This window comes from Martes martes (genome assembly GCF_963455335.1).
Source record: "Martes martes genome assembly, chromosome: 16".
Classification (NCBI taxonomy): Eukaryota; Metazoa; Chordata; class Mammalia; order Carnivora; family Mustelidae; genus Martes; species Martes martes.
The window spans coordinates 27,944,451-27,964,881 of record NC_137904.1 but is presented as its reverse complement, the minus strand read 5'-3'; the positions used below and the strand labels follow the sequence as shown (position 1 = coordinate 27,964,881).

General features: G+C 44.8%; 1 protein-coding gene and 1 pseudogene across 3 annotated transcripts in view; one reads left to right on the top strand and one right to left on the bottom strand.

Annotated features, from left to right (window-relative positions):
- Positions 1-1,755: 1,755 nt before the first annotated feature.
- AP2B1 (adaptor related protein complex 2 subunit beta 1) overlaps positions 1,756-20,431 on the bottom strand; it is a 130,878-nt gene continuing 112,202 nt past the window's right edge. For both annotated transcript variants that reach the window (XM_080825917.1, XM_080825918.1), the window contains 4 exons: positions 17,636-17,720; positions 16,602-16,688; positions 9,801-9,955; positions 1,756-2,768 (listed from right to left, as the gene is read on the bottom strand). In XM_080825917.1, coding sequence (XP_080682043.1) covers positions 2,694-2,768; positions 9,801-9,955; positions 16,602-16,688; positions 17,636-17,720 — 402 coding nt within the window. In that variant the 3' untranslated portion in view covers positions 1,756-2,693. The remainder of the gene's footprint in view (positions 2,769-9,800; positions 9,956-16,601; positions 16,689-17,635; positions 17,721-20,431) is intronic.
- Positions 4,233-6,691, top strand: LOC308356533 (large ribosomal subunit protein uL24-like; annotated as a pseudogene). Its single transcript has 2 exons — positions 4,233-4,334; positions 6,219-6,691. The product of its transcript is annotated as a large ribosomal subunit protein uL24-like (transcript).

The following is a 20,431-nucleotide window of genomic DNA, read 5'->3' as shown; positions in this document are numbered from 1 at the left end:
AAAGTATACACCACAAACTTCATTTTGTGTAAATGAGTTTATTGACGAAGACACAAGGTCAAGCTTCCCCCTAACCCCCACCCTCCCCAAGAACAGATCCCAACAACTGAAGAATGATAAGCATTCTTGGGGCACCATTTACCCCTCCCACTCCCAATTTCTCTCCAGAGTCCCAAGCTTCACAACACAGACACACGAAACAGGCTCGGGCGAGGATAGACACTCAGGGAATCTCTGACCAGCAAGAGTTCTGTGTGTGTGTGCTTCCCTGCCCTTCGTATGACACCAGCCGACGTTACAAAGACAAACCGAGGCAGAGGAGAGAGTGGAGGGCAGGCTCCACTCCGCCCCCCGACTTGGGCCGAACTCAACATGGGCCAAAAGGGAAACTGCAGGGGAGGCAGTAGGTGCTGCCTCTTCAGGAGAGAGGTCCTCTTCCACGGAACAGAATCCCTTCCTAACCTACTCAGGGAAACCTCCCCAAGGCACAAAGAATTCCTGGACTGGGTCAGGCAGGTGAGCGGAGAACAGCAGCGGTTACACACTGCTGGTGGGGAGGTTGACAGAAGCCCCGTGTCAGGGGCAGAGGGACATATTCTGGTATACAACTGTTCTGTCTGCTTAGATGACACATACACTTCCTTGTGGAACTGCAGTTTGCTCTGAGAGGAGAACACGGTATTTGTAGTGTGAACCTTCTTCACTGCCTGTGTCCCTCCAGCTCCACGAATGATTTGCCAACAAGGAAGCTGCTTTTCCACCGGACACATATATGCCCTTTGCTACTTCCTATTCTCCACATGCCTCAGGGGTGCTGAGTGCAGGATGCGAGTTCCTCCCCTCTTCCCCATACCCCTGCCCCAGTCATTCTTCTCGTGGAATCTCAAGGTTTAGGAAACTGCTTTGGGGGACCCACTCCCCCCAAGCTCTGTAGCTAGTATGAATCAGGGTCATTTCAGACATGACTGGACTGTGGGGTGGCTTCTGCTCTTGTTTTCTAGGATTCCTCTTCTTGGACTCACTCTGAGGTCTGAGTTCAACGTGAGTCCTTTGGGCCCCAAAGTGCCTGTTACTTGTGTGGGGCAGCTGAGAAGAGCGGTCATGTTCATGGATCTTGAATACTGGGTACCAGGCAGTGTGACAAGTGCCCAGAGATGTAACAGTGTGGACGCTGCTACAGTTGGTGCTTTGGGCACAAGGCATCCTTTGGCAAAACACACCCAAAGTGTTAAGGAAGGGGATTTCACACCTCCCACCTTCTGAGAGAGGACAAGACTGCCTGACCCTCTGAGATGGTCCCAACTGCCGTGGAGCCCAAGTAACAGGGCAGATCAGAAAGCTAATGGGATCGAGTGAGTCTGTGGCCTCTCTGAGCGCACCCCGTCTCACTTCATCTGCACCCGCCCTGCTGGCCTCAGGAACCGGGGCTCCAGGAGCACGTGGGGAAAGTGTACGCTCTCATTCTGGCATCTGGGTGTACCTTCCAGTGAAGAGAGATACCCTGCTGCCACCTGATGCCACGGAATGGAGCGCCGAAATCAGTGTGGAGTATGAGAAGAGCCAAAAAGGAGCAGGCACGGAGAGGGCAAGAGAAAGGCATTGAAGAAAGGAAAATCAGTGAGACACTCCTGTAGTGAAAACAACACTGATGGGGATTTAGGAGACCAAGTCCCCAACCCCCAAACAGCTAAAAGGCCTCAAGCAGCCAATATCTGTTTGCCTTTTGTCTTTTGCCTTTTGTCTTTTTCCATTTTAGGAAAAACAGGGCTGGTGTTATTAGTTAAAGTCTGTTTCAACACTAAAACCATGATTTTCGATCTGAACTGGACCTGAGAATTAAATTAAATCCAGAGAAGGGAGTGAGGGAAGCCCATTTTGGTTCCTGTTCCCCATCTCTACGAAAACTCCTTGGTCAGCGTGATCTGTGTGTTAGATCGAGGGAAAGGAATGTAGTAAGTTCTAATCTCTCTAAGCTGTAGGACCGAGAGGCCCTATATCCTGCCCCCTGAAGCACCTGACAAGGAAGACCCCCATTCCCAACTGCAGAGCTATCAAATGAGGTAACACGGGATAGGTGGAACCACAAGGAAAGGGGCGCTTGGAGAGAGAAAAAAAAGTGAAAACCCAAATGACGAGGGACAAAGTGGCCACGGATAAGGAACCCCTCCCAGGGTGGGCAAAGAACCACGTCTCTTCCTCCAGGACTGTGTGGTTCCTGGCGGTCAGTTGTTTTAACACTTTCTACCAGGGACGCTATTCCCTCTACTTCTCGTATGTACAAAAATATGAAACAATAAAGTGCAGTTTATGTTTCAGTGACACTTTTCCTTGCTTTAATATTTTTTGTCTTTTTCTGCTTTTGAAATGAGCTCTCAATTACAAAATATCAAACTACACTCAAAAATGCCAGCCACTGGCACACTACGGAGAAGCTCACAAGTAAAGACAGATCGCAGCGGCAGGTGGCAAGAGGTGGGATGTGATCGAAGCAGTGGTTACAAATGTTCACAGGAAGCTAAAACTATCCAACAGGTTGTGCCCTAATGTTAGCACAGGTTAGACTAGTCACTACCTTGGTGAGCGGCCTCAGTGTGTTTGGGTTCAGATTCTACACGGCAATACGACTTCTTCCAGTTAAGAGTTCTTGGCTTTGCACCTATCACTGCATGGCCGGAGGGCCCCCGACCAGTCTATTAGTTTTTCAAAATGCTGTCGTAGACCTGATAGATGTACTGGGAGACTTCAGGAGCTCTGCACTTCAGCGACAGCTGTTAGGAGGAAAAGGAGAAGATTAGTACGGAGGCTGGCATGAGCTCAAAAGGTATCCAAGACTCAATTCAAGAAAATCTCTTTCTGATTCAAAGAGAGAGGAGCTCCTGTCACTGAGAAGCCAAACCAGGAGATTCTGTTAAGAACATCTGTGGGTTTGAAATATTCAATTTAATCAGTGTCAAGTTGTGCTGTTTCCACCTACATTCTCTGTGGGTCCATGAGGTTAGGAATACTAATGCTAAATACCAATACTAATACTAAACGCCTCAAAACCCCTGACTGTAGGGGAAGAGCTGCTCCACGGCTTTGCTAAGAGTCACAGGGGTTACTACCAGACAAGAAGGGAAGGGCTAAACCCTAACTCGCTGGTGGTCACTTCGGCTGCCTGCCCCAGTCTCCCACTCAGGGATGGTTACGTCAGGCCCGGTTCAACAGGATGTAGGTCAAGTGAAATAAAAGTGCGGTACGTCCAAGGTACTAGTTCTTTCTGTCTCACACCGAGGACGCCAAACACGCTGTTCGGGAAGGAAGACAAGAACACGAGAGACCTCGCGTACGCAGACAGCGATTCATGGCAACAGCTTCCTCACACACTTGCTGCCTCCTCCAACAGGCAAATCAGACGCTCCTGAGGCTGCTCCTCTGCCCTCTCGCTTCCTCCCGTCTCACAGTTACCAAACCAACGTAAAGACACTGAAAACGATTTCACCGCTGAACACTGACGTTTTCACTTGGTGGGTCAGTGAGCACAAAACTTAAACCCAGATTTGAAATCTTTGTATCAGATTAGGAAAAATATTATTGACACTACATAAGAGTAGAAACCTGCAAACAGCATTTAGAACCAGAGAATTTAACGTTTGCTTTCTGTATTACTGACACCATTGTCCTCCTCTGTTGGGGCGGCCAGGCAGAAGTTGTCCTTCATGATGGCGCACTAAGAGATTTTAGATTCTTTTACCTCTTCATTCTCAGACACCAGATGATTTCATACAGTACACAAAAGGGGAGAACGTTTTGGGCAAAAATATCAAGATATTGGTCAGCCCTGAATTTCTTGAAAAACCTCACATCCTCAAAACTTAAAGTCAGATTTAAAAAATGCAAAGGACAGGGGCGCCTGGCTAACTCAGCTGGTAGAGCACGTGATTCTTCATCTCAGAGTTGTGAGTTCCTGCCCCACCTTGGGCATAGAGATTACTTAAAAAAAAAAAAAAACCAAAACAAAACAAAACCAGCCAAAGGAACATCAAAAGAGGCTCTATTTATTTACGGCTTTAACATTCAGTCTGTAAGGCACTTCCAAAGTTGCTGCTTGACATTAATCAGGAAGACAATTCTGACAAATGTAAACACACACACACACACACACTCCCAAACAAAAAAACCCCAACTACTTCAAGAATATAAATATAAATATGCATAGAAAACAGCTCCCTACTTCGTTCAAAGCTGCAGCCATGGGCATGTCCCTGACTTTCAAGCTCCCTATAAAGGCAATTCTGTACCTCCTCCTCCACAGCCCCTCCATTGTCACTGTTGTGGAAAATTCTTGTGGGAAAGTAAGTGGGTTCAGAAGAAGAGGAGGAGAGGAAGCTAAAAAAGAGTAAGAACAGCCTAGGGAGTTAACTCTTAGACTAAAGAGGGGTGGTTCCTCCCCCCCAAAATATTTTTTCCACATCTTTGTAACAATACTTGAAGATCTACCAGTTGGGAGACTGACCCCCCCTTTTTTTTTTTTTTTTGGTTCATGACTGATAAGGAAATGTTGCCTTCCTCTACAAAAGCCCGATCTGCCAAGGCCAACAATGGGAGGAAGGGGGAGCAGTCATGGACTGATCAGGCCTGGACTTTGAGTTTCTGGTGCTCTTTGGAAGGGGGCGGGGGTGGTGGTGATGAGGAAGAATCAGGCTCTCCCTCTCTCTCCCCTATATCATACTACGCTCCTCCACTCCCCTCCACCAACCCACCAAGCCATGCCAACCTTTAACAAAGGGTTAGGTTTAGACTTAAAACTCATCCGTTGCCTTCCAACTAGTACAGCTAAGACAAGCTAGAATGAATTACAAAAAAAAGAAAAAAGACAAGACAAGAAAAAAGAAAGGAAAAAAGAAAAGGAAAAGAAGAAAGGAAAAAAGAAAGGAAAAGAAAAAGGATCTTGCTAAATCCTGAAGCAAATACAAGGGAAACATATAAGAACAAAGCAGCTACAGAATTTGACTTAAAAAGCTAGGACTCTGTGACTCATTTTGTATGGCTTCTAAGGGAAAAGAGATATTAAAGTTTTTTTTATTTTTTTTTAATTTTAATTTTTTTTTTTAAAGATTTTATTTATTTGAGAGAGAGAGAGAGAGAGAGCATGAAAGGGGTGAGGGGCAGAGGGAGAAGCTGGCTCCCTGATGAGCAGAGGGCCTGATGTGGGACTTGATCCCGGGACTCCAGGATCATGACCTGAGCCGAAGGCAGTTGCCCAACCAACTGAGCCACCCAGGTGCCCCGAGATATTAAAGTTTTAACTTTTGAACTGCTGGTCTACTTATGTGAGATATCTTTAATATCAACCACTCAGGAATTATCACCCCTCTAGGCCCATCAAGGAAAGAAAAGTCATCTTTCACGGCTAAGTAAGCCAAGGACTTAACATATCTGCTTCTGGTTTATAGTCTGGAACACACTTTCCCACCAGAGACAAGTTATCTTTCCAAATAAGATGTAGTTACTTGGAGTGATGGGGCCTCATCCTTATAGGATAAACATTTCAATACAGTAAGGACTGGGTGAAGGGCGGGGTGAGCGATTTATCAACCTCCTAGGAGGCTAAGGGACCACTGGTCCTCCTGCATTAGTATTGGTTCAACCAGATTGCTTTCCTCCTTAATACCTAGTGGAGACAGAGCAATATTGTAATGGGTGTTTAGGGTGATAGAGGGAAGGGAATGGACCCAAGGGATTCTGAAGTCTGCAGCACCATTTAGGGGAATGAATTAGGTCTGTATCAGATGTTGTGATGGAAAATTTGGATTATTTTGTGGGCAGAAGGAACCTAGTCACCAGATGGATGGAAAACAGGAAAGAGGGCAAGGAAGTATAAACAAATTTAACATTTATAAGTGTAAGGAAAGAGGGGAGGTTGGTGTGGCTATAAAAAGGCACCAGGAGTCAGGGCACCTGGGTGGCTCAGTGGGTTAAGCATCCAACTCCTGATTTTGGCTCAGGTCATGACCTCAGGGTCATGAGATCAAGCCCCACACCGGGCTCTGTGCTCAGTGCGCAGTCTGCTTAAGATTCTCCATCTCCCTCTCCCTTTCCCCCTACTCTCTCTCAGATAAATAATCATAAAAAAAAAAAAAAGCATCATGAGGACAAAATCCCACTGGATTATTTCTTACAACTGCACATAAATCTGTAATTATCTCAAAATAAAAATAAAAAAAACACATAGGCAGCCCCTTCCTTTTGCAGCCATCACAGAAGCACCAGGGGCCAACAGGAAGTTCAATCCCTTTGTGACTTCTGACCAGAGCAGGAACCGTAAACGGCATTCCAGTGCACCCTCCCATATTTGCAGGAAGATGATGTATTCCCCACTTTCCAAAGGGCTGAGACAATGTGCGATCCACGGCCATCCGAAAGCATGATGAAGTACAGGCTGTGTGAGGACACTGTACAGAGGTCAGCAAATTGGCAAAGTCGTCCAGGTTTACAGGAAGAAATACGTCATCCACACTGAACGAGTACAGCAGGAGACAGCGGACGGCACACCGTCCACGGGGGCACTCACCCTGGCAAGGGGGTTAGCCCTAGACTCTAACTGTACAAAGACTGCAAAAAGATTCTTGAGCAGAAAGCCAAATCTCACCAAGCAGGAAAGGAAAAGGGCAAATATAAAGATGCAACAATTGAGAAGAAGCAGGAATAGAGTAATCTTATGTATGACTGTAAATAAAATCTGTTAAAATGGAAAAAAAATAGGGGCGCCTGGGTGGCTCAGTGGGTTAAAGCCTCTGCCTTCGGCTCAGGTCATGATCTCAGGGTCCTGGGATCGAGCCCTGCATTGGGCTCTCTGCTCCGTGGGGAGCCTGCTTCCCCTCCTCTCTCTGCCTACTTGTGATCTCTGTCTGTCAAATAAATAAATAAAATCTTAAAAAAAAAAAAAAGGAAAAAAAATATATACAGGGGAAGAAATGTCTTTCAACAGGTGAATGGATAAGCTGTTGTACACCCATATGGGGGACTACTACTTGGTCATAAAAAAGAACTTTAGATACTTATTAATGACCTGGATAAACGTCAAGAATACGGTGCTAAATGGGGGGTAAAAAATCTCAAAAAAGATTCCATACTTTAAGAATTTAAATTTATACAGCACTCGTAAAACGACATAAGTATAGTAATGGAGAAAACATCAGTGGTTGCCAGGGCTTAGGGCTGGGTGAGAGCCTATAAAGGGAGAGGGGGAAGAAGGAATGTCCGTGGTGCTGGAACGGTTCTATGTCCTGCCAGTGGTGGTGGTTATCTAAGTCTACACACATATGATAAGACTGCATGGTGCTGTACGCTCCCGGACCGCCACCATCAGCAACAACAACTAGTAATGAAGGACTTGGAAATATCTGAGTAGGGTCTATAGTTTAGCTAGTAATGTTGTATCAACATCAATCCCCTGTTTGAAAATGTACTATGGGGGTGCTTGGCTGGCTCGGCTGGCTCAGCTGGTACAGCATGCAGCGCTCGATCTCCAGGTCGTTAGAACCCCATGTTGGGCATGGAGCCTGCTTAAAAAAAAAGAAGAAAAAAGAAAATGTACTACGGGTGTGTAAGATGTTATCAATGGGGAAAACTGAGTGAAAGATACATGGGAACTTGGAACCATTTAAAAATTTTTTTTGTGGGTCTCATATTATTTCAAAATAAAAAGTTAAAAATTTTAAACAGGGGTGGCTTGTTAAGCATCTGCCTTCGGGTCAGGTCATGACCCCGGGTTCTGGGATGAAGTGCCGAAGTTCCTGCTTCGCAGGAAGCCTGCTTCTCCCTCTCCCACTGCCCCTGCTAGTGTTCCCTCTCTCGCTGTGTCTCTCCTCTATCAAACAGATAAATAAAATCTTTAAAAGAAAAAAAAATTTAACCAAATTATATTTAAGACAGTGACATTAAGAGGTCCTTCTCAAAATTCTCATTATCCTTACAATGAATACCGTAGGAAAGGTCAAGAGATAGCCTGAATTCTAAGCACAACACACTTACCAACAAACTACAGGATCTTGAACAAGTTGCTAATCGTTCCTTTTTTTAATTTTAATATTATTTATTTTTAAAAGATTTTTTAAAAAGATTTTATTTATTTATTTGACAGAGAGAGATCACAAGTAGGCAGAGAGAAAGGCAGAGAGAGAGAGAGAGAGAGAGAGAGAGGGAAGCAGCCTCCCTGCTGAGCAGAAAGCCCGATGCGGGGCTCGATCCCAGGGCCCTGAAATTATGACCCGAGCCGAAGGCAGAAGCTTAACCCACTGAGCCACCCAGGTGTCCCCCCCCTTTTTTTAAAAGAGAGCAGGAGAGAGGGTGATTAGAGGGAGAGGGAGAGAATCTTAAGTAGACTCCAAGCCCAGCAGCATCGAGCCAAACATGGGGCTTGATCTCAAAAGCCTGAGATCATAACATGAGCTGAAAGCAAGAGTCAGACGCCTGAACTAACTGAGCCACGTGGGAGCTCCAAGTCGTTAATCATTCTCAACTTTGGTTTCCTTATCTGCAAACTAGGAGTAATCATGCTTCTTTAATTTAGCTGAGATGAAAGACGGTATACAATAAAATGGATGATAAAACAAAACACACACACGCACACTCTCTCTCTCTCTCTGACTGAACACATTTCTAAGGAAGAAAATGGGAGTTATTTTACAAAACCTTGATTTTATAGTGAAGACCTGCCCTTCCAAGAACAGCACAGAAGGGCTTTTTCCTTTCTTAGGGAACTCAAGTAAATGATGGGGATTTTCCTTCCAAAAAAGACAAGATTGTTGGAGGACAAGGTGGGTGGGAGGAGTGTCTACTTCATGGAGGAAGCCTGAAGTTCCCCACTCACAAAAATCTAGCCTGACAGGACCAAGCACGTGTGCGCACACGCGCGCACACACACACACTTTCCCAGCTACTTCAAGGGAGGGAACTAGTGGGGAAAACACCAAGAATTCTCAGTTCTGGGTGGTACTATTCCCTTGATGAATGCTAATGAAAACAGACTTGGCTGTTAAAATTAAGGAATGCGGTCACAGGCTTTTCTTAGCTAAATGGCTAACATGCCCCCTTAGTCTCCTGTTCAGCCATTCAATATTGAACGGTATTCTCTTCTGTCCCTTCCTTCAAAACAGCCTACAGAAGCTTCAAAGATAACCAAAGAAGATACTGTCCCGTCTCAAGGGCTTTTATTTTACAACAGGCAATGACAGGCAGCGTCCTATTGGGATATCACACTTTACAACAGCAAACACATGTCCGGTGCCTGCAGTGTAGTCTTTGTTGTTCAAGGCAATCGCTCCTGCTCTAAAAATATTGCCAGATTTAAATTTTGGTCCAGTATGGTCCTAAAGGAGTTTTCCCAACTATAGTCCCCTTGTCGTCTTCCAAAGGTGTGCCCCAGTTCTGCCTCACCTTTCTCAGCAGGGTCTTCGGGGCATACAATGCGGCTAAAAAAAAGGCTCATGTGTCTAGGACTCGGACAGCCTTAGATCATGAACTCTAAAGCAGGAAAGAAGGCCTTCTGGAAATGAGCTATGGAGACAGCCCTCTGAGCAGCTTGTTAGAGCACCATATGCACAGAAATGCTAGGTGAGTACTGCGAGTCACTCAGCAAACACCAGGGGAAGTCCGCAGCACTCCTTAGAGAAGGTCACTGGGGACTTCTTTACTAACTGCTTGTTTTGGCTCTCTGGGGTCTGAAGCACCTCTTCCAGGTCTTTCCACCAGGCTAGAAAAAATGAAAGGGCTCTTACCTCCCTCCTCAAACCCATCTACCTCGAGAAAGGACTTACCGTATAATTTGGGTTTCCTGGCTGGATACGTAGCTCAGCCAAAATCCAAATACCATTAGTGAGCTTCAGGGACTGGTACAGCATGTCCTGCCCTTCCACATTCCTCTTGGCAATAGTATAAACATTGTTGTTTTGCAATTTGCTGGAAACAGTGTCTAGAAACAGATTAAAAATTCCACACCTTCAGTTAAAATATCAAACAAACGTGCTTTCCTGACATCTGTATGAGCCACGCAGTCTCCCGAGACGTGCCGTCGTGTACGCGCACGCACACATTTCAGACAGCCCTACTCCCACAACAGCACAGGGTGAGGAAGAGGCTCTTGAGGCTCCTAACAGATTCCAGGACAGAAAACAGAGGAAGGTGCAACTAGATACGAGTGTAAACGTTACCTGTGGAGATTATGGTGGGTCAGCAGAGTGGGTAATCTTAAACTAGGCACTAGACAGATAAAAATGCTCCGAAGTGGACAAAGACAGCAATGGGTGTATGTGTGGTGCCACAGGGACTGGTGTGTAGGTGTTCGTTTCCAGAACCCCGATCCCAGAGCTACAGGGATACAGAGACTGGTGCTCAAACCCACACTCACTCCCCAAGTCACTGCTACTTCACCGTGAGCCGCTCTGGCCTCAACTGCCAGGATCAGAAAAGGGCACAGAGTGGCAGAAATCCTGCAAGTCAAATTTAAACCTGGATGCTTAAGAATTTTTTTTTTTAGGGGCGCCTGGGTGGCTCGGTGGGTTGAAGCCTCTGCCTTTGGCTCGGGTCATGGTCTCAGGGTCCTGGGATCAAGCCCCGCATCGGGCTCTCTGCTCGGCGGGGAGCTTGCTTCCCCCTCTCTCTCTCTGCCTACCTCTCTGACTACTTGTGATCTCTGTCAAATGAATAAATAAAAATCTTTAAAATAAAAAAAAATAAGAAAGAATTTTTTTTAAAGCAGGTAAATCATTTCTTAAGCCTGTAGGGAATATCATGCCTCTCAAATGAATAAAGAAAAAGTCTCAACCAAAGATGACTGCCACCAAGCTCTATATACCCTGAGCTGGGGCTGCTAGTCACAGCAGAAGCCTTTGGAGTCACCAACCCAGGGTGACAACAGGTTGGTGTTTGGGGTCCTCCCTGTGACTACCACATCAAAGAGACATGAAAGTCTGGAATGAAAGGTCATTTCATTCTCCTTGCTCTCTTACTGTTAAGAGGAGAGATGCCAAAGCATCAGAGAAAGAAACGTAGAGAATAGAGATGGCAAACACTGCTTCTTTTTTGATAGCTTAGAATGTTCATTTCTGATGAGAATTCTAAATTTCTCGTGCTGACTTCAGTAATTCTCCACAGAAAAATCCGTCCTATTCTGGTGTGCTCTCTGGGAAAAGGATGCAGTGATGGCTGGCCTCGCTGCTCTCCAAGAGCAGCAGCTCTCTGAGCACAGGGATCCTGGAGTTTCTCATCAATGTGCTTCCCCCTGGTACCAGGGACACAATGGGCACTTGCCATCGACACCTGTGAAAAAGCCTCCAACTCCAGGGTTGGAGATGCCGAGATCGATGTGCTGCCACAGGCACTGGAAGCCACCTGCAGTTCTTGCTCTTGTGTCTTTTTCCCACATTCAAACCAATGACAGCTCAGGGGAGGAGGCACGAGGGCCCAGTCACTAAACACCTGTACCACATTTACTTGTGACTTGACTCTTGGCCTTTTTCCTCCAAGGTTTTCACCAACACCAAACAGAGCAGCTATAGCTTAAGAACCAGCTATCTTTGAGGAGCTAAAAAGTCCACCTCAGGGACGCCTGGGTGGCTCAGTTGGTTAAGCATCTGCCTTCGGCTCAGGTCATGATCCCAGCGTCCTGGGATCAAGTCCCACATCGGGCCCCTTGCTCGGCAGGGACCCTCCTTCGCCCTCTGCCTCTGCCTGCCACTCTGTCTGCCTGTGCTCTCTCTCTCTCTCTCTCTCTAATAAATAAAATCTTAAAAAAAAAAAAAGTCCACCTCAGGGTCGTTATATGCAATACTGTTGGAGGAGGGGGCCTCCATGTGCTTTTTAATCACCTTCTCAGGGGTCAGGCAGTTCTGACACCTTGGTTCCCATAATGAAGGGCTCTTGCCACTTAGACTGAGTTGCTAGGCAACGCCACCAGCTGGAGTTTGGTGAATGCCTTTTGATAGGACTGTCTTGTTTTAAGCCATGGGGGCTTGTTTTAAGTTGTAAAAGCCACTCCCAACTTTCAAGGCTCTTGCCCATTTCCGAAGAAACAGGACACACACAGGAGCCTTTCTTTACCAAAGAGCCGCCTTGTTGCACAGGCACAGACACATTCTAGACCGTGTATATAGTAAAGCCCAGGTTCCTACAGACTTCTCATCATTTCACCAGTTATGGAAGAGAGGATAGGCTAAGAAATGGAAGCACACAAACACATTCAGCCTTCCAAAATTAGAAAACAGGTTAAATAGTCAGGGAGAATAAACAAGTTGAATGAAGGTAAACTTTAATACATTTAGGAAATATTCTGGCCAGAGACCTGGCTCTGCTCCTACTGAATGGCTATATACGATTTCTACCAGAAGACTAAATGAAGGGAGGGCTCTAGAACTAAGTATGTGTGGGTCAATTTTTATAAATCTTAGACATTAGGTTTGAGCTTGAGGATGTAGAAACGAGAGAGTAGTCAGACCATGCTAAATGTTCTTGTTAAGAATAATGATGGGAACCAGATGTAACCAGATTCCTAGCCATGCTGGGATACGCTTTTTGGTTTTTTTTTTTAGTTTATTTACTTATTTATTTTTAGTAATCTCTACATCCAATGTGGGGACTGAACTCTCGACCCTGAGATCAAGAATCGCATGCTCTTCCAACTGAGACAGCCAAGGGCCTCTTGACTGGGATACACTTCTTGACAAGATAAAGTTTTTCCCAAGAGTTCAGGGAAATCATATGTAATCTCACCACTGTTGTGAGAATCTGAGAATGAGAAGGAAATGTAAAGACATGGAGGTGTGTCCCAAAGGAGAGAGTAAGAAAAGATGTCAAATAGGTTTATATTTGCTTCCAGATGTGATTTCTTCCGGTTCATTTGTCTTCTTTCCCAAAGCTGGACCTTTGAGTTTGGGGTCTAAACTCTGAGGAGGTGTGGATGTGATCTTCATCTTCCTACTTTAGCTAAGGTCACACTTCTTCCAGAAGCAATAGGAGGGAGGATGGTACTCGTATTAGAGAATGGAAAGGGGATATTTGCACTTGGGGCCAACCAAGTCCAAAACTACCATGACTGTTAAAAACAACACTATTTACTGCTTGAACAACCAAACTATATTTATATTCTGGCCAGCAAAGCATTTCATTTATGAAATCTTCCACAAGATAGGATTAAAGCAAAACAGAAACAGAACTCACCCCTACCTAAGTCCCAACACTAGAAGAAAGATCTGTCCCTTACCATAGTGCCTAACTACTGTTTATAGACACAATATGCCCTGCAGCTTTCAGAATAAACAATTAAAAAAAAAAAACAACAGGCTTGTAGACTGCTTGCCAGAAAGGTTCCTTTCTAGAGCTGCAACTAGTTCTTATGCAGTTAAGACAGTAGTCCCAGACATATGCTAACCCCAAATGTAGCTATCATGGTAGGCTGCAAAAAAGATTCATGCAGAACTCAAAACCAATAGAGATGACAAGGCTAGGAAGCAGGGCGGCCCACATATTAGTGCCTTCAAGATTTAAAATTTTCTAGTATTTACACAACTAGTGGTCCCACAAGTACGCCATATCATACATACCTTTCTGTTCAGATCTGATTAATTATTAAGGCTTGGAAAGAGGGTTTCTTGTTTCTTCTCTAGAAAGAAATTGAAGAGCAAAAGTAAAGGCAGAAGGCTAGGTTGGTAAAGTCCTTAAAGCCTGTGACTTCCTACAGCCCCCAAAGTGTTAGTTCCATCTGTCAAATGTCTACTCTGGCACAGAAAAGCTATTTAAAGTGTTGGTGCTATTGTGATTAGGGCAGATCAGCTGGAAAGGATGGTATTTTTAGCTCCCAGCTAGACCCAGGGTGTTGAATCAGAAGGCACTAAACCTGGAAACGTACTGTTAATAGAGCCCTCAGGACTGGAAGGAAATATAAAGGCCAGGCCACTCCAGACCTTGGGATGGATGCAGAGGAAAAGCTAGAAAGATCAGTTGCAGGAAGTGGTCCTGCAAGATCAGCAGTGACTTTGTGTGGGAAAATGATAGCTTTGGGCTCCCAGAGAAAACAAAAATGGCCCTTCTACTCCATGTGCAGTGTGGCCGTAAAGTGGTGTGTCACTGAGAAACCGATTTGCTGGTATTTGGAGCACCCAAGGCAGTGAGGCACTGGCAGGAAGCCAAGGCAGAACTGATCAAAACTGAGTTTGCTCTAAGAAACTGTGCCAGGCTACAGCAGAGGACACAGCCCCACTGGGAGAAAGGCCAGACACCTCCCCTTTGGCAGGATCATAAATGTACACCGAGGTGCCACAAGGGTTCAGAACTCCAATCTGGAAGGAGGGGGATCTTTTCTATTATTTTGGCAGGCCAGACTAAAACCCTCAAACCTCAGTCATCCAAGCTTTTTTTTTCCTTTTTGAAAAAGCATTTCCCTTTCATACTGGACGTCTGAAACCAAATCTTCTTTCCAATTATCCTGCGCCTTTTTTTTTGTTCTCTGTAGGCCAGTGTTTCCCAGATCACGCTCAAGGGAACACTGGTGTTGGGGCGCCTGGCTGGCTCAGTCAGTGAAGTGTGTGACTCTTGATCTCGGGGTTGTGAGTCTGAGCCCCACACTGGGTGCAGATTACTTAAAAACAAAACCTTAAAAAAAAAAAGGAGGGGTGCCTGGGTGGCTCAGTGGGTTAAGCCTCTGCCTTCGGCTCAGGTCATGATCTCAGGGTCCTGGGATCGAGCCCCACATCGGGCTCTTTGCTCAGCATGGAGCCTGCTTCCCCCTCTCTCTGCCTGCCTCTCTGCCTACTTGTGATCTCTCTCTCTGTCAAATGAATAAATAAAATCTTTAAAAAAAAAAAAAGGAACACTAGTGTTCTACAAGATATTAAAAATAAGCATTTTGTGGTTTTAAATTCCATGGTCCATAAACTCAGTTCACAATGAGTTAAACAGATTTCCTCAATGGCAGACTCCTCAGCTTTCGTGTGTGCTCACCTGCAATGGCAACTTCCAGCAGAGGCCCATCACATGCTGCATTTCTCAGTTGTCACTGACACAGAACCCCCTTCTCACTGACACAGAACCCCCTTCTATTCTTTAGAAGAGAAGTGTTCCCGGGAGAGCAATACATGAAACGCTGCCATAGGACCAGCTACCACAGGAGTTGACTACAATGAAGGGTCTCTTCCAAACCAGGTATGGCTGCTGCCTCTCTAACAGAATCCGCTCTGGTTCTCACCGGGAGTCACTTTGGATTCTGCACCTGACAGCTTCCTGCAGCACAGCTTTTGACCTCGGAAGGCTACCCAAGCTCCTCCACTCATGACATGAGGTTTGTGGTAACTGACCATAAGCCTCAGAGAGGGCAGATAACACTGTCATCTACCTAGAATACGGCACCAAAAGCAACTCAGTTTGAGTATGATTTTTTGGTGAAAATGCAGCAAAAATGTAGGTTTTGTTTAATAAACATACATACATAACCAGTCGGGGTGAGAAACCTAGACCAAGAAATGTTAGGGAGAAGGCAGATGTGTGGTGTTCCTGAAGAGAATCAACTTAGTAGTTACTCCAATGGAAATTATAGAAGACTGTCTCTTCAGACACCTCACCAAGGGCTCAGGAGAAGCCCTGTAAGAGAAGATTTGTCTGAACACAGAGGATGAATACATCGCAGAGCCCCAAAAGATGAGAGTTAAAAAGAAAAGGTTGGAATGAGAGGACCGTGAGTTTCTCCCCCTTCTCTGTAGTCCCGTATTGCCTCTTCCTCCCAGTGTTATGCTCTAAAGACACTGGGACGGCAGCACACCAAAAACCCCACATGAGAACCACCAACACACAAGGAGGAAATCAATAAAAGAGAAGGTACTGACTAAGCACCAAGGCTCATTTTCAATCAAACTCAGAAAGCTGTGCACTAGTCTCAAAAAAGAGCGACTGGGACCAAGGCAAGACAAGGTGGAGTTCAGGGTCCTTGCACTCTTGAGGAAACTTCGTGAAACAAGCCCTATCACTATCAAGCTCTAGGGACTGATAGCTACTATTTCTCCTCTTGGGTTACTGCTTTGATGTTCTGTTATGGTAATAAAATGAACTACAGAAGGGTCTGGGGCTTTTTAGTGATGACTAAAGAGGTTAGTACCATCCTATGAAAGCTGATACAAGGCAAGTTAAAAAAAGAAAGCTAATTTAATCAACTATGATGTATTTTTGTTTAGTAACAAACTCGATTCTACTTAGGGATCTCAGAGAGTTCCCTTTCTTCCAATACCACAGGCTGATAGAGGCGAGAGTCCTTTTAATTCCCAGGAGGGTTTACACCCTCAACTGGTGCTTCAGCCACCGGAGGCTCCCCAGAGGGCACGCATGTACACAACTAACACTGGTCTGACTATCGAACAACTCGGTGGATGGATCCATCCTAGTTTGTTTCTGAATCTGTCAGCTTGGAAGTAATCTAGCACCTACATCAGAGCACCTCAAGTTTTTAAAGAGAAGTTTACAGGTCAAATATCTACCATAAGCCCACCAGAAACAGGCAGATGTGGAAAGAAGAGGTAAGTAAAGACAAAATTTTCAAATATCTAATAAGATGCACATGAAATTCAGTCATTACTCACCAGCATTTAAATGACATTCCTTAATCTGAAACTGAAGTTCATTTTCATTGGGAATATCCTTCCATGTGGCAAGGAAGACCTGGCGCTCTGTATGGGGAAACAGAGGGAAAGGAAGGGTGTGCACAGTCTGTCGATATTCTGATTTCTGGCACCTTACACCATTTCTCTTTCGGAGTGCTGGCTCTTACAATACATCCAGGAGCGGCCTGGAACTGGAGCCAATTCTCAGCCATGCAGAGGTGCTACATTCCACATCAAGTATTCTCATATCGGCAGCAGTAAGATACACCAGAAGCAGCTCACATTTAGGGTTTAGTCTTGGCTCCACTGTTTTCCTATGTCATGACTTTGGGTAGTCTTCTGATCTTTCTGATTCTTAATTTCATCATATATAATTACATCTGTCCTGCCTACCCAAAGAGCCACTGTTAGAGTCAGATCAATTCAGTACCAATACACTTAATATGTACCAGTATAAGCAGTTTTATTAGCTGGTGGTTTCATAAGTAAGAGAAGAGAGAAACATCAATAACCACATGGGGCGTACTGATGTTTATTACAGACTACTGAATTCTTATTTTGAGACAGTAAGAACTTAGTATAGGGCTGGCTAAGTGCTCAATTTGCATGTATTATCTCATCCAGCTTTTACAATAACAATTTCTACTTTGCAAACTTGGAAAAGGAGACTCAGAAAAGCTAAGCACCTTGTCACAATCACACAGCGAATACACAGAGAAGGTGAGATTCAAATCCACATCTCCTTGTCACCAAATCACTGACTCTGTGCTGGTATGACTGGATTATTCAGGTAACTGGCAATGTGATACAGAGACCAACAGCAAGGCAAGATCAACTGTGACTCACGAGAATCCATATGATCAGCAAGTATTAGACCTTTAGCCTTAACCCCACTTCTCCCCACCCCCTTTTTTAAAATCTCAAAAGAACTTGTACTTCTGGGTTATGCTCTGCCTGACATTCAGAGGAAGGGCAATGGTATATTTGGCAGAAGGACAGGAGGACGTACTTACCCATTTTGCCATCTTCTACAAAAAGCACATTGAGTGGGATGAGGCAGCTGAAGTAAAAGACATCAATATTGTTTTTCACAGCCACCTGCCAGGAAAATAATGAGGGAAAATTAGGACATCACAGGAAGCCAGGTAGGAGGGAAAGGGCAATATGTGTCTGGAAATATATCACTCTATTTCTTTCCTCTCTTAGACAGTTCAGGACTCCCCAAACCAAGACCTATCAGCCCATATGCTGCAAAGCACATCCTTACTCATTCTACTGTCAGAGCACTGTGAGAACCTGCAACTCCACCTCTTTCTAGAAGGAGCCCCCGGAGGGAGAAACTGAGGACACAAGTTCTGCATCAAGAATAACCCACTGAAGGGCGCCTGGGTGGCTCAGTGGGTTAAAGCCTCTGCCTTCAGCTCAGGTCATGATCCCAGGGTCCTGGGATCGAGCCCCACACTGGGCTCTCTGCTTGGCGGGGAGCTTGCTTCACCCTCTCTCTCTGCCTGCCTCTCTGCCTACTTGTGATTTCTGTCAAACAAACAAATAAAATCTTAAAAAAAAGAAAAAAGAATAACCCACTAGTTATTGTTTGTTTCTACAGTTATGAATAGAAGCTCCTGTTACCACTTACTATTAATGATATTACTTCTTTTTTTTTAAGATTTTATTTATTTATTTGACAGACAGAGAGAGAGATCATAAGTAGGTAGAGAGGCAGGCAGAGAGAGAGGGGGAAGCAGGCTCCCTGCTGAGCAGAGAGCCCGATGCGGGGCTCGATCCCAGGACCCTGAGATCATGACCTGAGCTGAAGGCAGAGGCTTAACCCACCGAGCTACCCAGGCACCCCTAATGATACTACTTCTAATTCTCATTATTAATATCCCAAAGTAGGTGTCACTCCACTTTTATTTTGCAGATGAGGAACAGAGGTTCAGAAAGATTAACATCCAGAGCCACACTGCTAGTACACAGAAGAACCAGGATCAAACACAAATTTGACTCTAAACTTTTATTTCTTCCTCTTTCCGAAAGTAAATGGTGCCATACAGCATCCACCCCTTCCTAGATACAAGTTTTAAAGTTGTTTCTTTTATAAAATCTTTTTTTTTAAAGATTTTATTTATTTATTTGACAGAGATCACAAGTACAGAGGCAGAGAGAAGAGAAGGGGGAAAGCACACTCCCCAGTGAGCAAGGAGCCCGATGTGGGGCTCGATCCCAGGACCCTGGGATCATGATCTGAGCTGAAGGCAGAGGCTTTAACCCCTGAGCCACCCAGGTGCCCTCTTCTATAAAATCTTATTTTTCAAGTCCTACAGTTGGAAAAAGCTTGCTTGGTCAACCACTGTTAAATCTGACAACTAGAAGGAAAGGTGCAAGCGAAGAAATGTAACCTCTCTTCACAAGATGCGGTTCTGACTTAGGTAGGCTGCGATTCTACGCCAGCCCTTTCAGGTCAGAACATGCTGTTTGCAATTCTAAAAAGCTACACTAAGTACTTTTATTTAGGGGTGACACTGATTGGTGAATACACCCAGAGACAGGCAGGTTCACTGCAACAGATTACAAAAACCACAGACTGTACGAAGGGAGAGGAGGAGGAGGAGGCGAACTGCTCTAAACCACCACTTCCCACTGGTTTCTGTCACTAATGACTCTCCCATCTACGGTCTTGGCACCACTGGAAAACATTTCTCTGGGCAAGTCCTATAATCAGTAACCGTGTCTATTTCTCCTTTATTTTGTTCTAAGCAAATAAAGTAAAAAACTGCTATTCCCCCCGCCCCTTCAGGGCCAATGTCTACACTTCAACAGCATATCTAGCTTTTTACCAAAACCGTGGCTATCGGATCCAAATATCCTTTTTTGAAGTCCTTCCAGTTCTTTTGTGCTTATTATCAACTCATCTCCCCCAGCTTCAATAGTACCTTTATTTCCTCTTCATAATGTGCTTATGTCTACTTGACACCGTCTTTCTCTTTTCTCTCCCAGAAGAACCCATCAAATTACTTTCTTTGTAACTTATGCTTTTCAATTACCAGTCCACTAGGAGTTTCTGACCTATGTCCCATAATCTGATGCCCAGACAGCAGGATTCTCGAAAAGCTTGAGTCTGGTAAATATAAGCAGAGTAACTAACCCCAGGAAAGAGGTCCTCAAACACCCTTTTAGATGTACTAGAGCACCACTCAGAAAGATTTATATCAGTTGTGGGCTGCTGGGAAAGAGGTATTTTCTAATTCATCTGGTACTCAGCAATGAAAGAACTGTTACTTCAGATAAGGGCACCAAGAAGATCTTGAGATAGTGCCAGGCTCTGCAAAGGTTATTCAGAAGAGAAAACTGGATGGTATAGGTGACCCTGTCTGGGTTATAGAAAGGTCTGATGTGAAATGCAAGTGATTATCTTTGAATAAAAAGCAGTCCTATTTCACAATGTGCCAGTCATTCAAATGTTCATTAAGGTTTACTATGTCCCAAGCATCTGAGATACATATAATGAAAAATACAGAAAATATAATCTTTGTCCTCCGGGGGATTGTATTACTGATTTTTTTTTTTTTTTTTTAAGATTTTATTTGAGAGAGTGAGCAAGAGAAGGAAAAACAGACTCCCCGTGAAGCAGGGAGCCTGCCATGAGGCTCAATCCCAGGACCCTGGGATCATGATGCCAAAAGCTAACTCTTAACTGACTGAGCCACACTGGCGCCCCTCATACTAGTGGTTCTTAATCAAAGACATATTAGAATCACCTGGAGAGATTTTTCAAAACTGATGCCAGGGCTTCATCCCACGAAAATAAC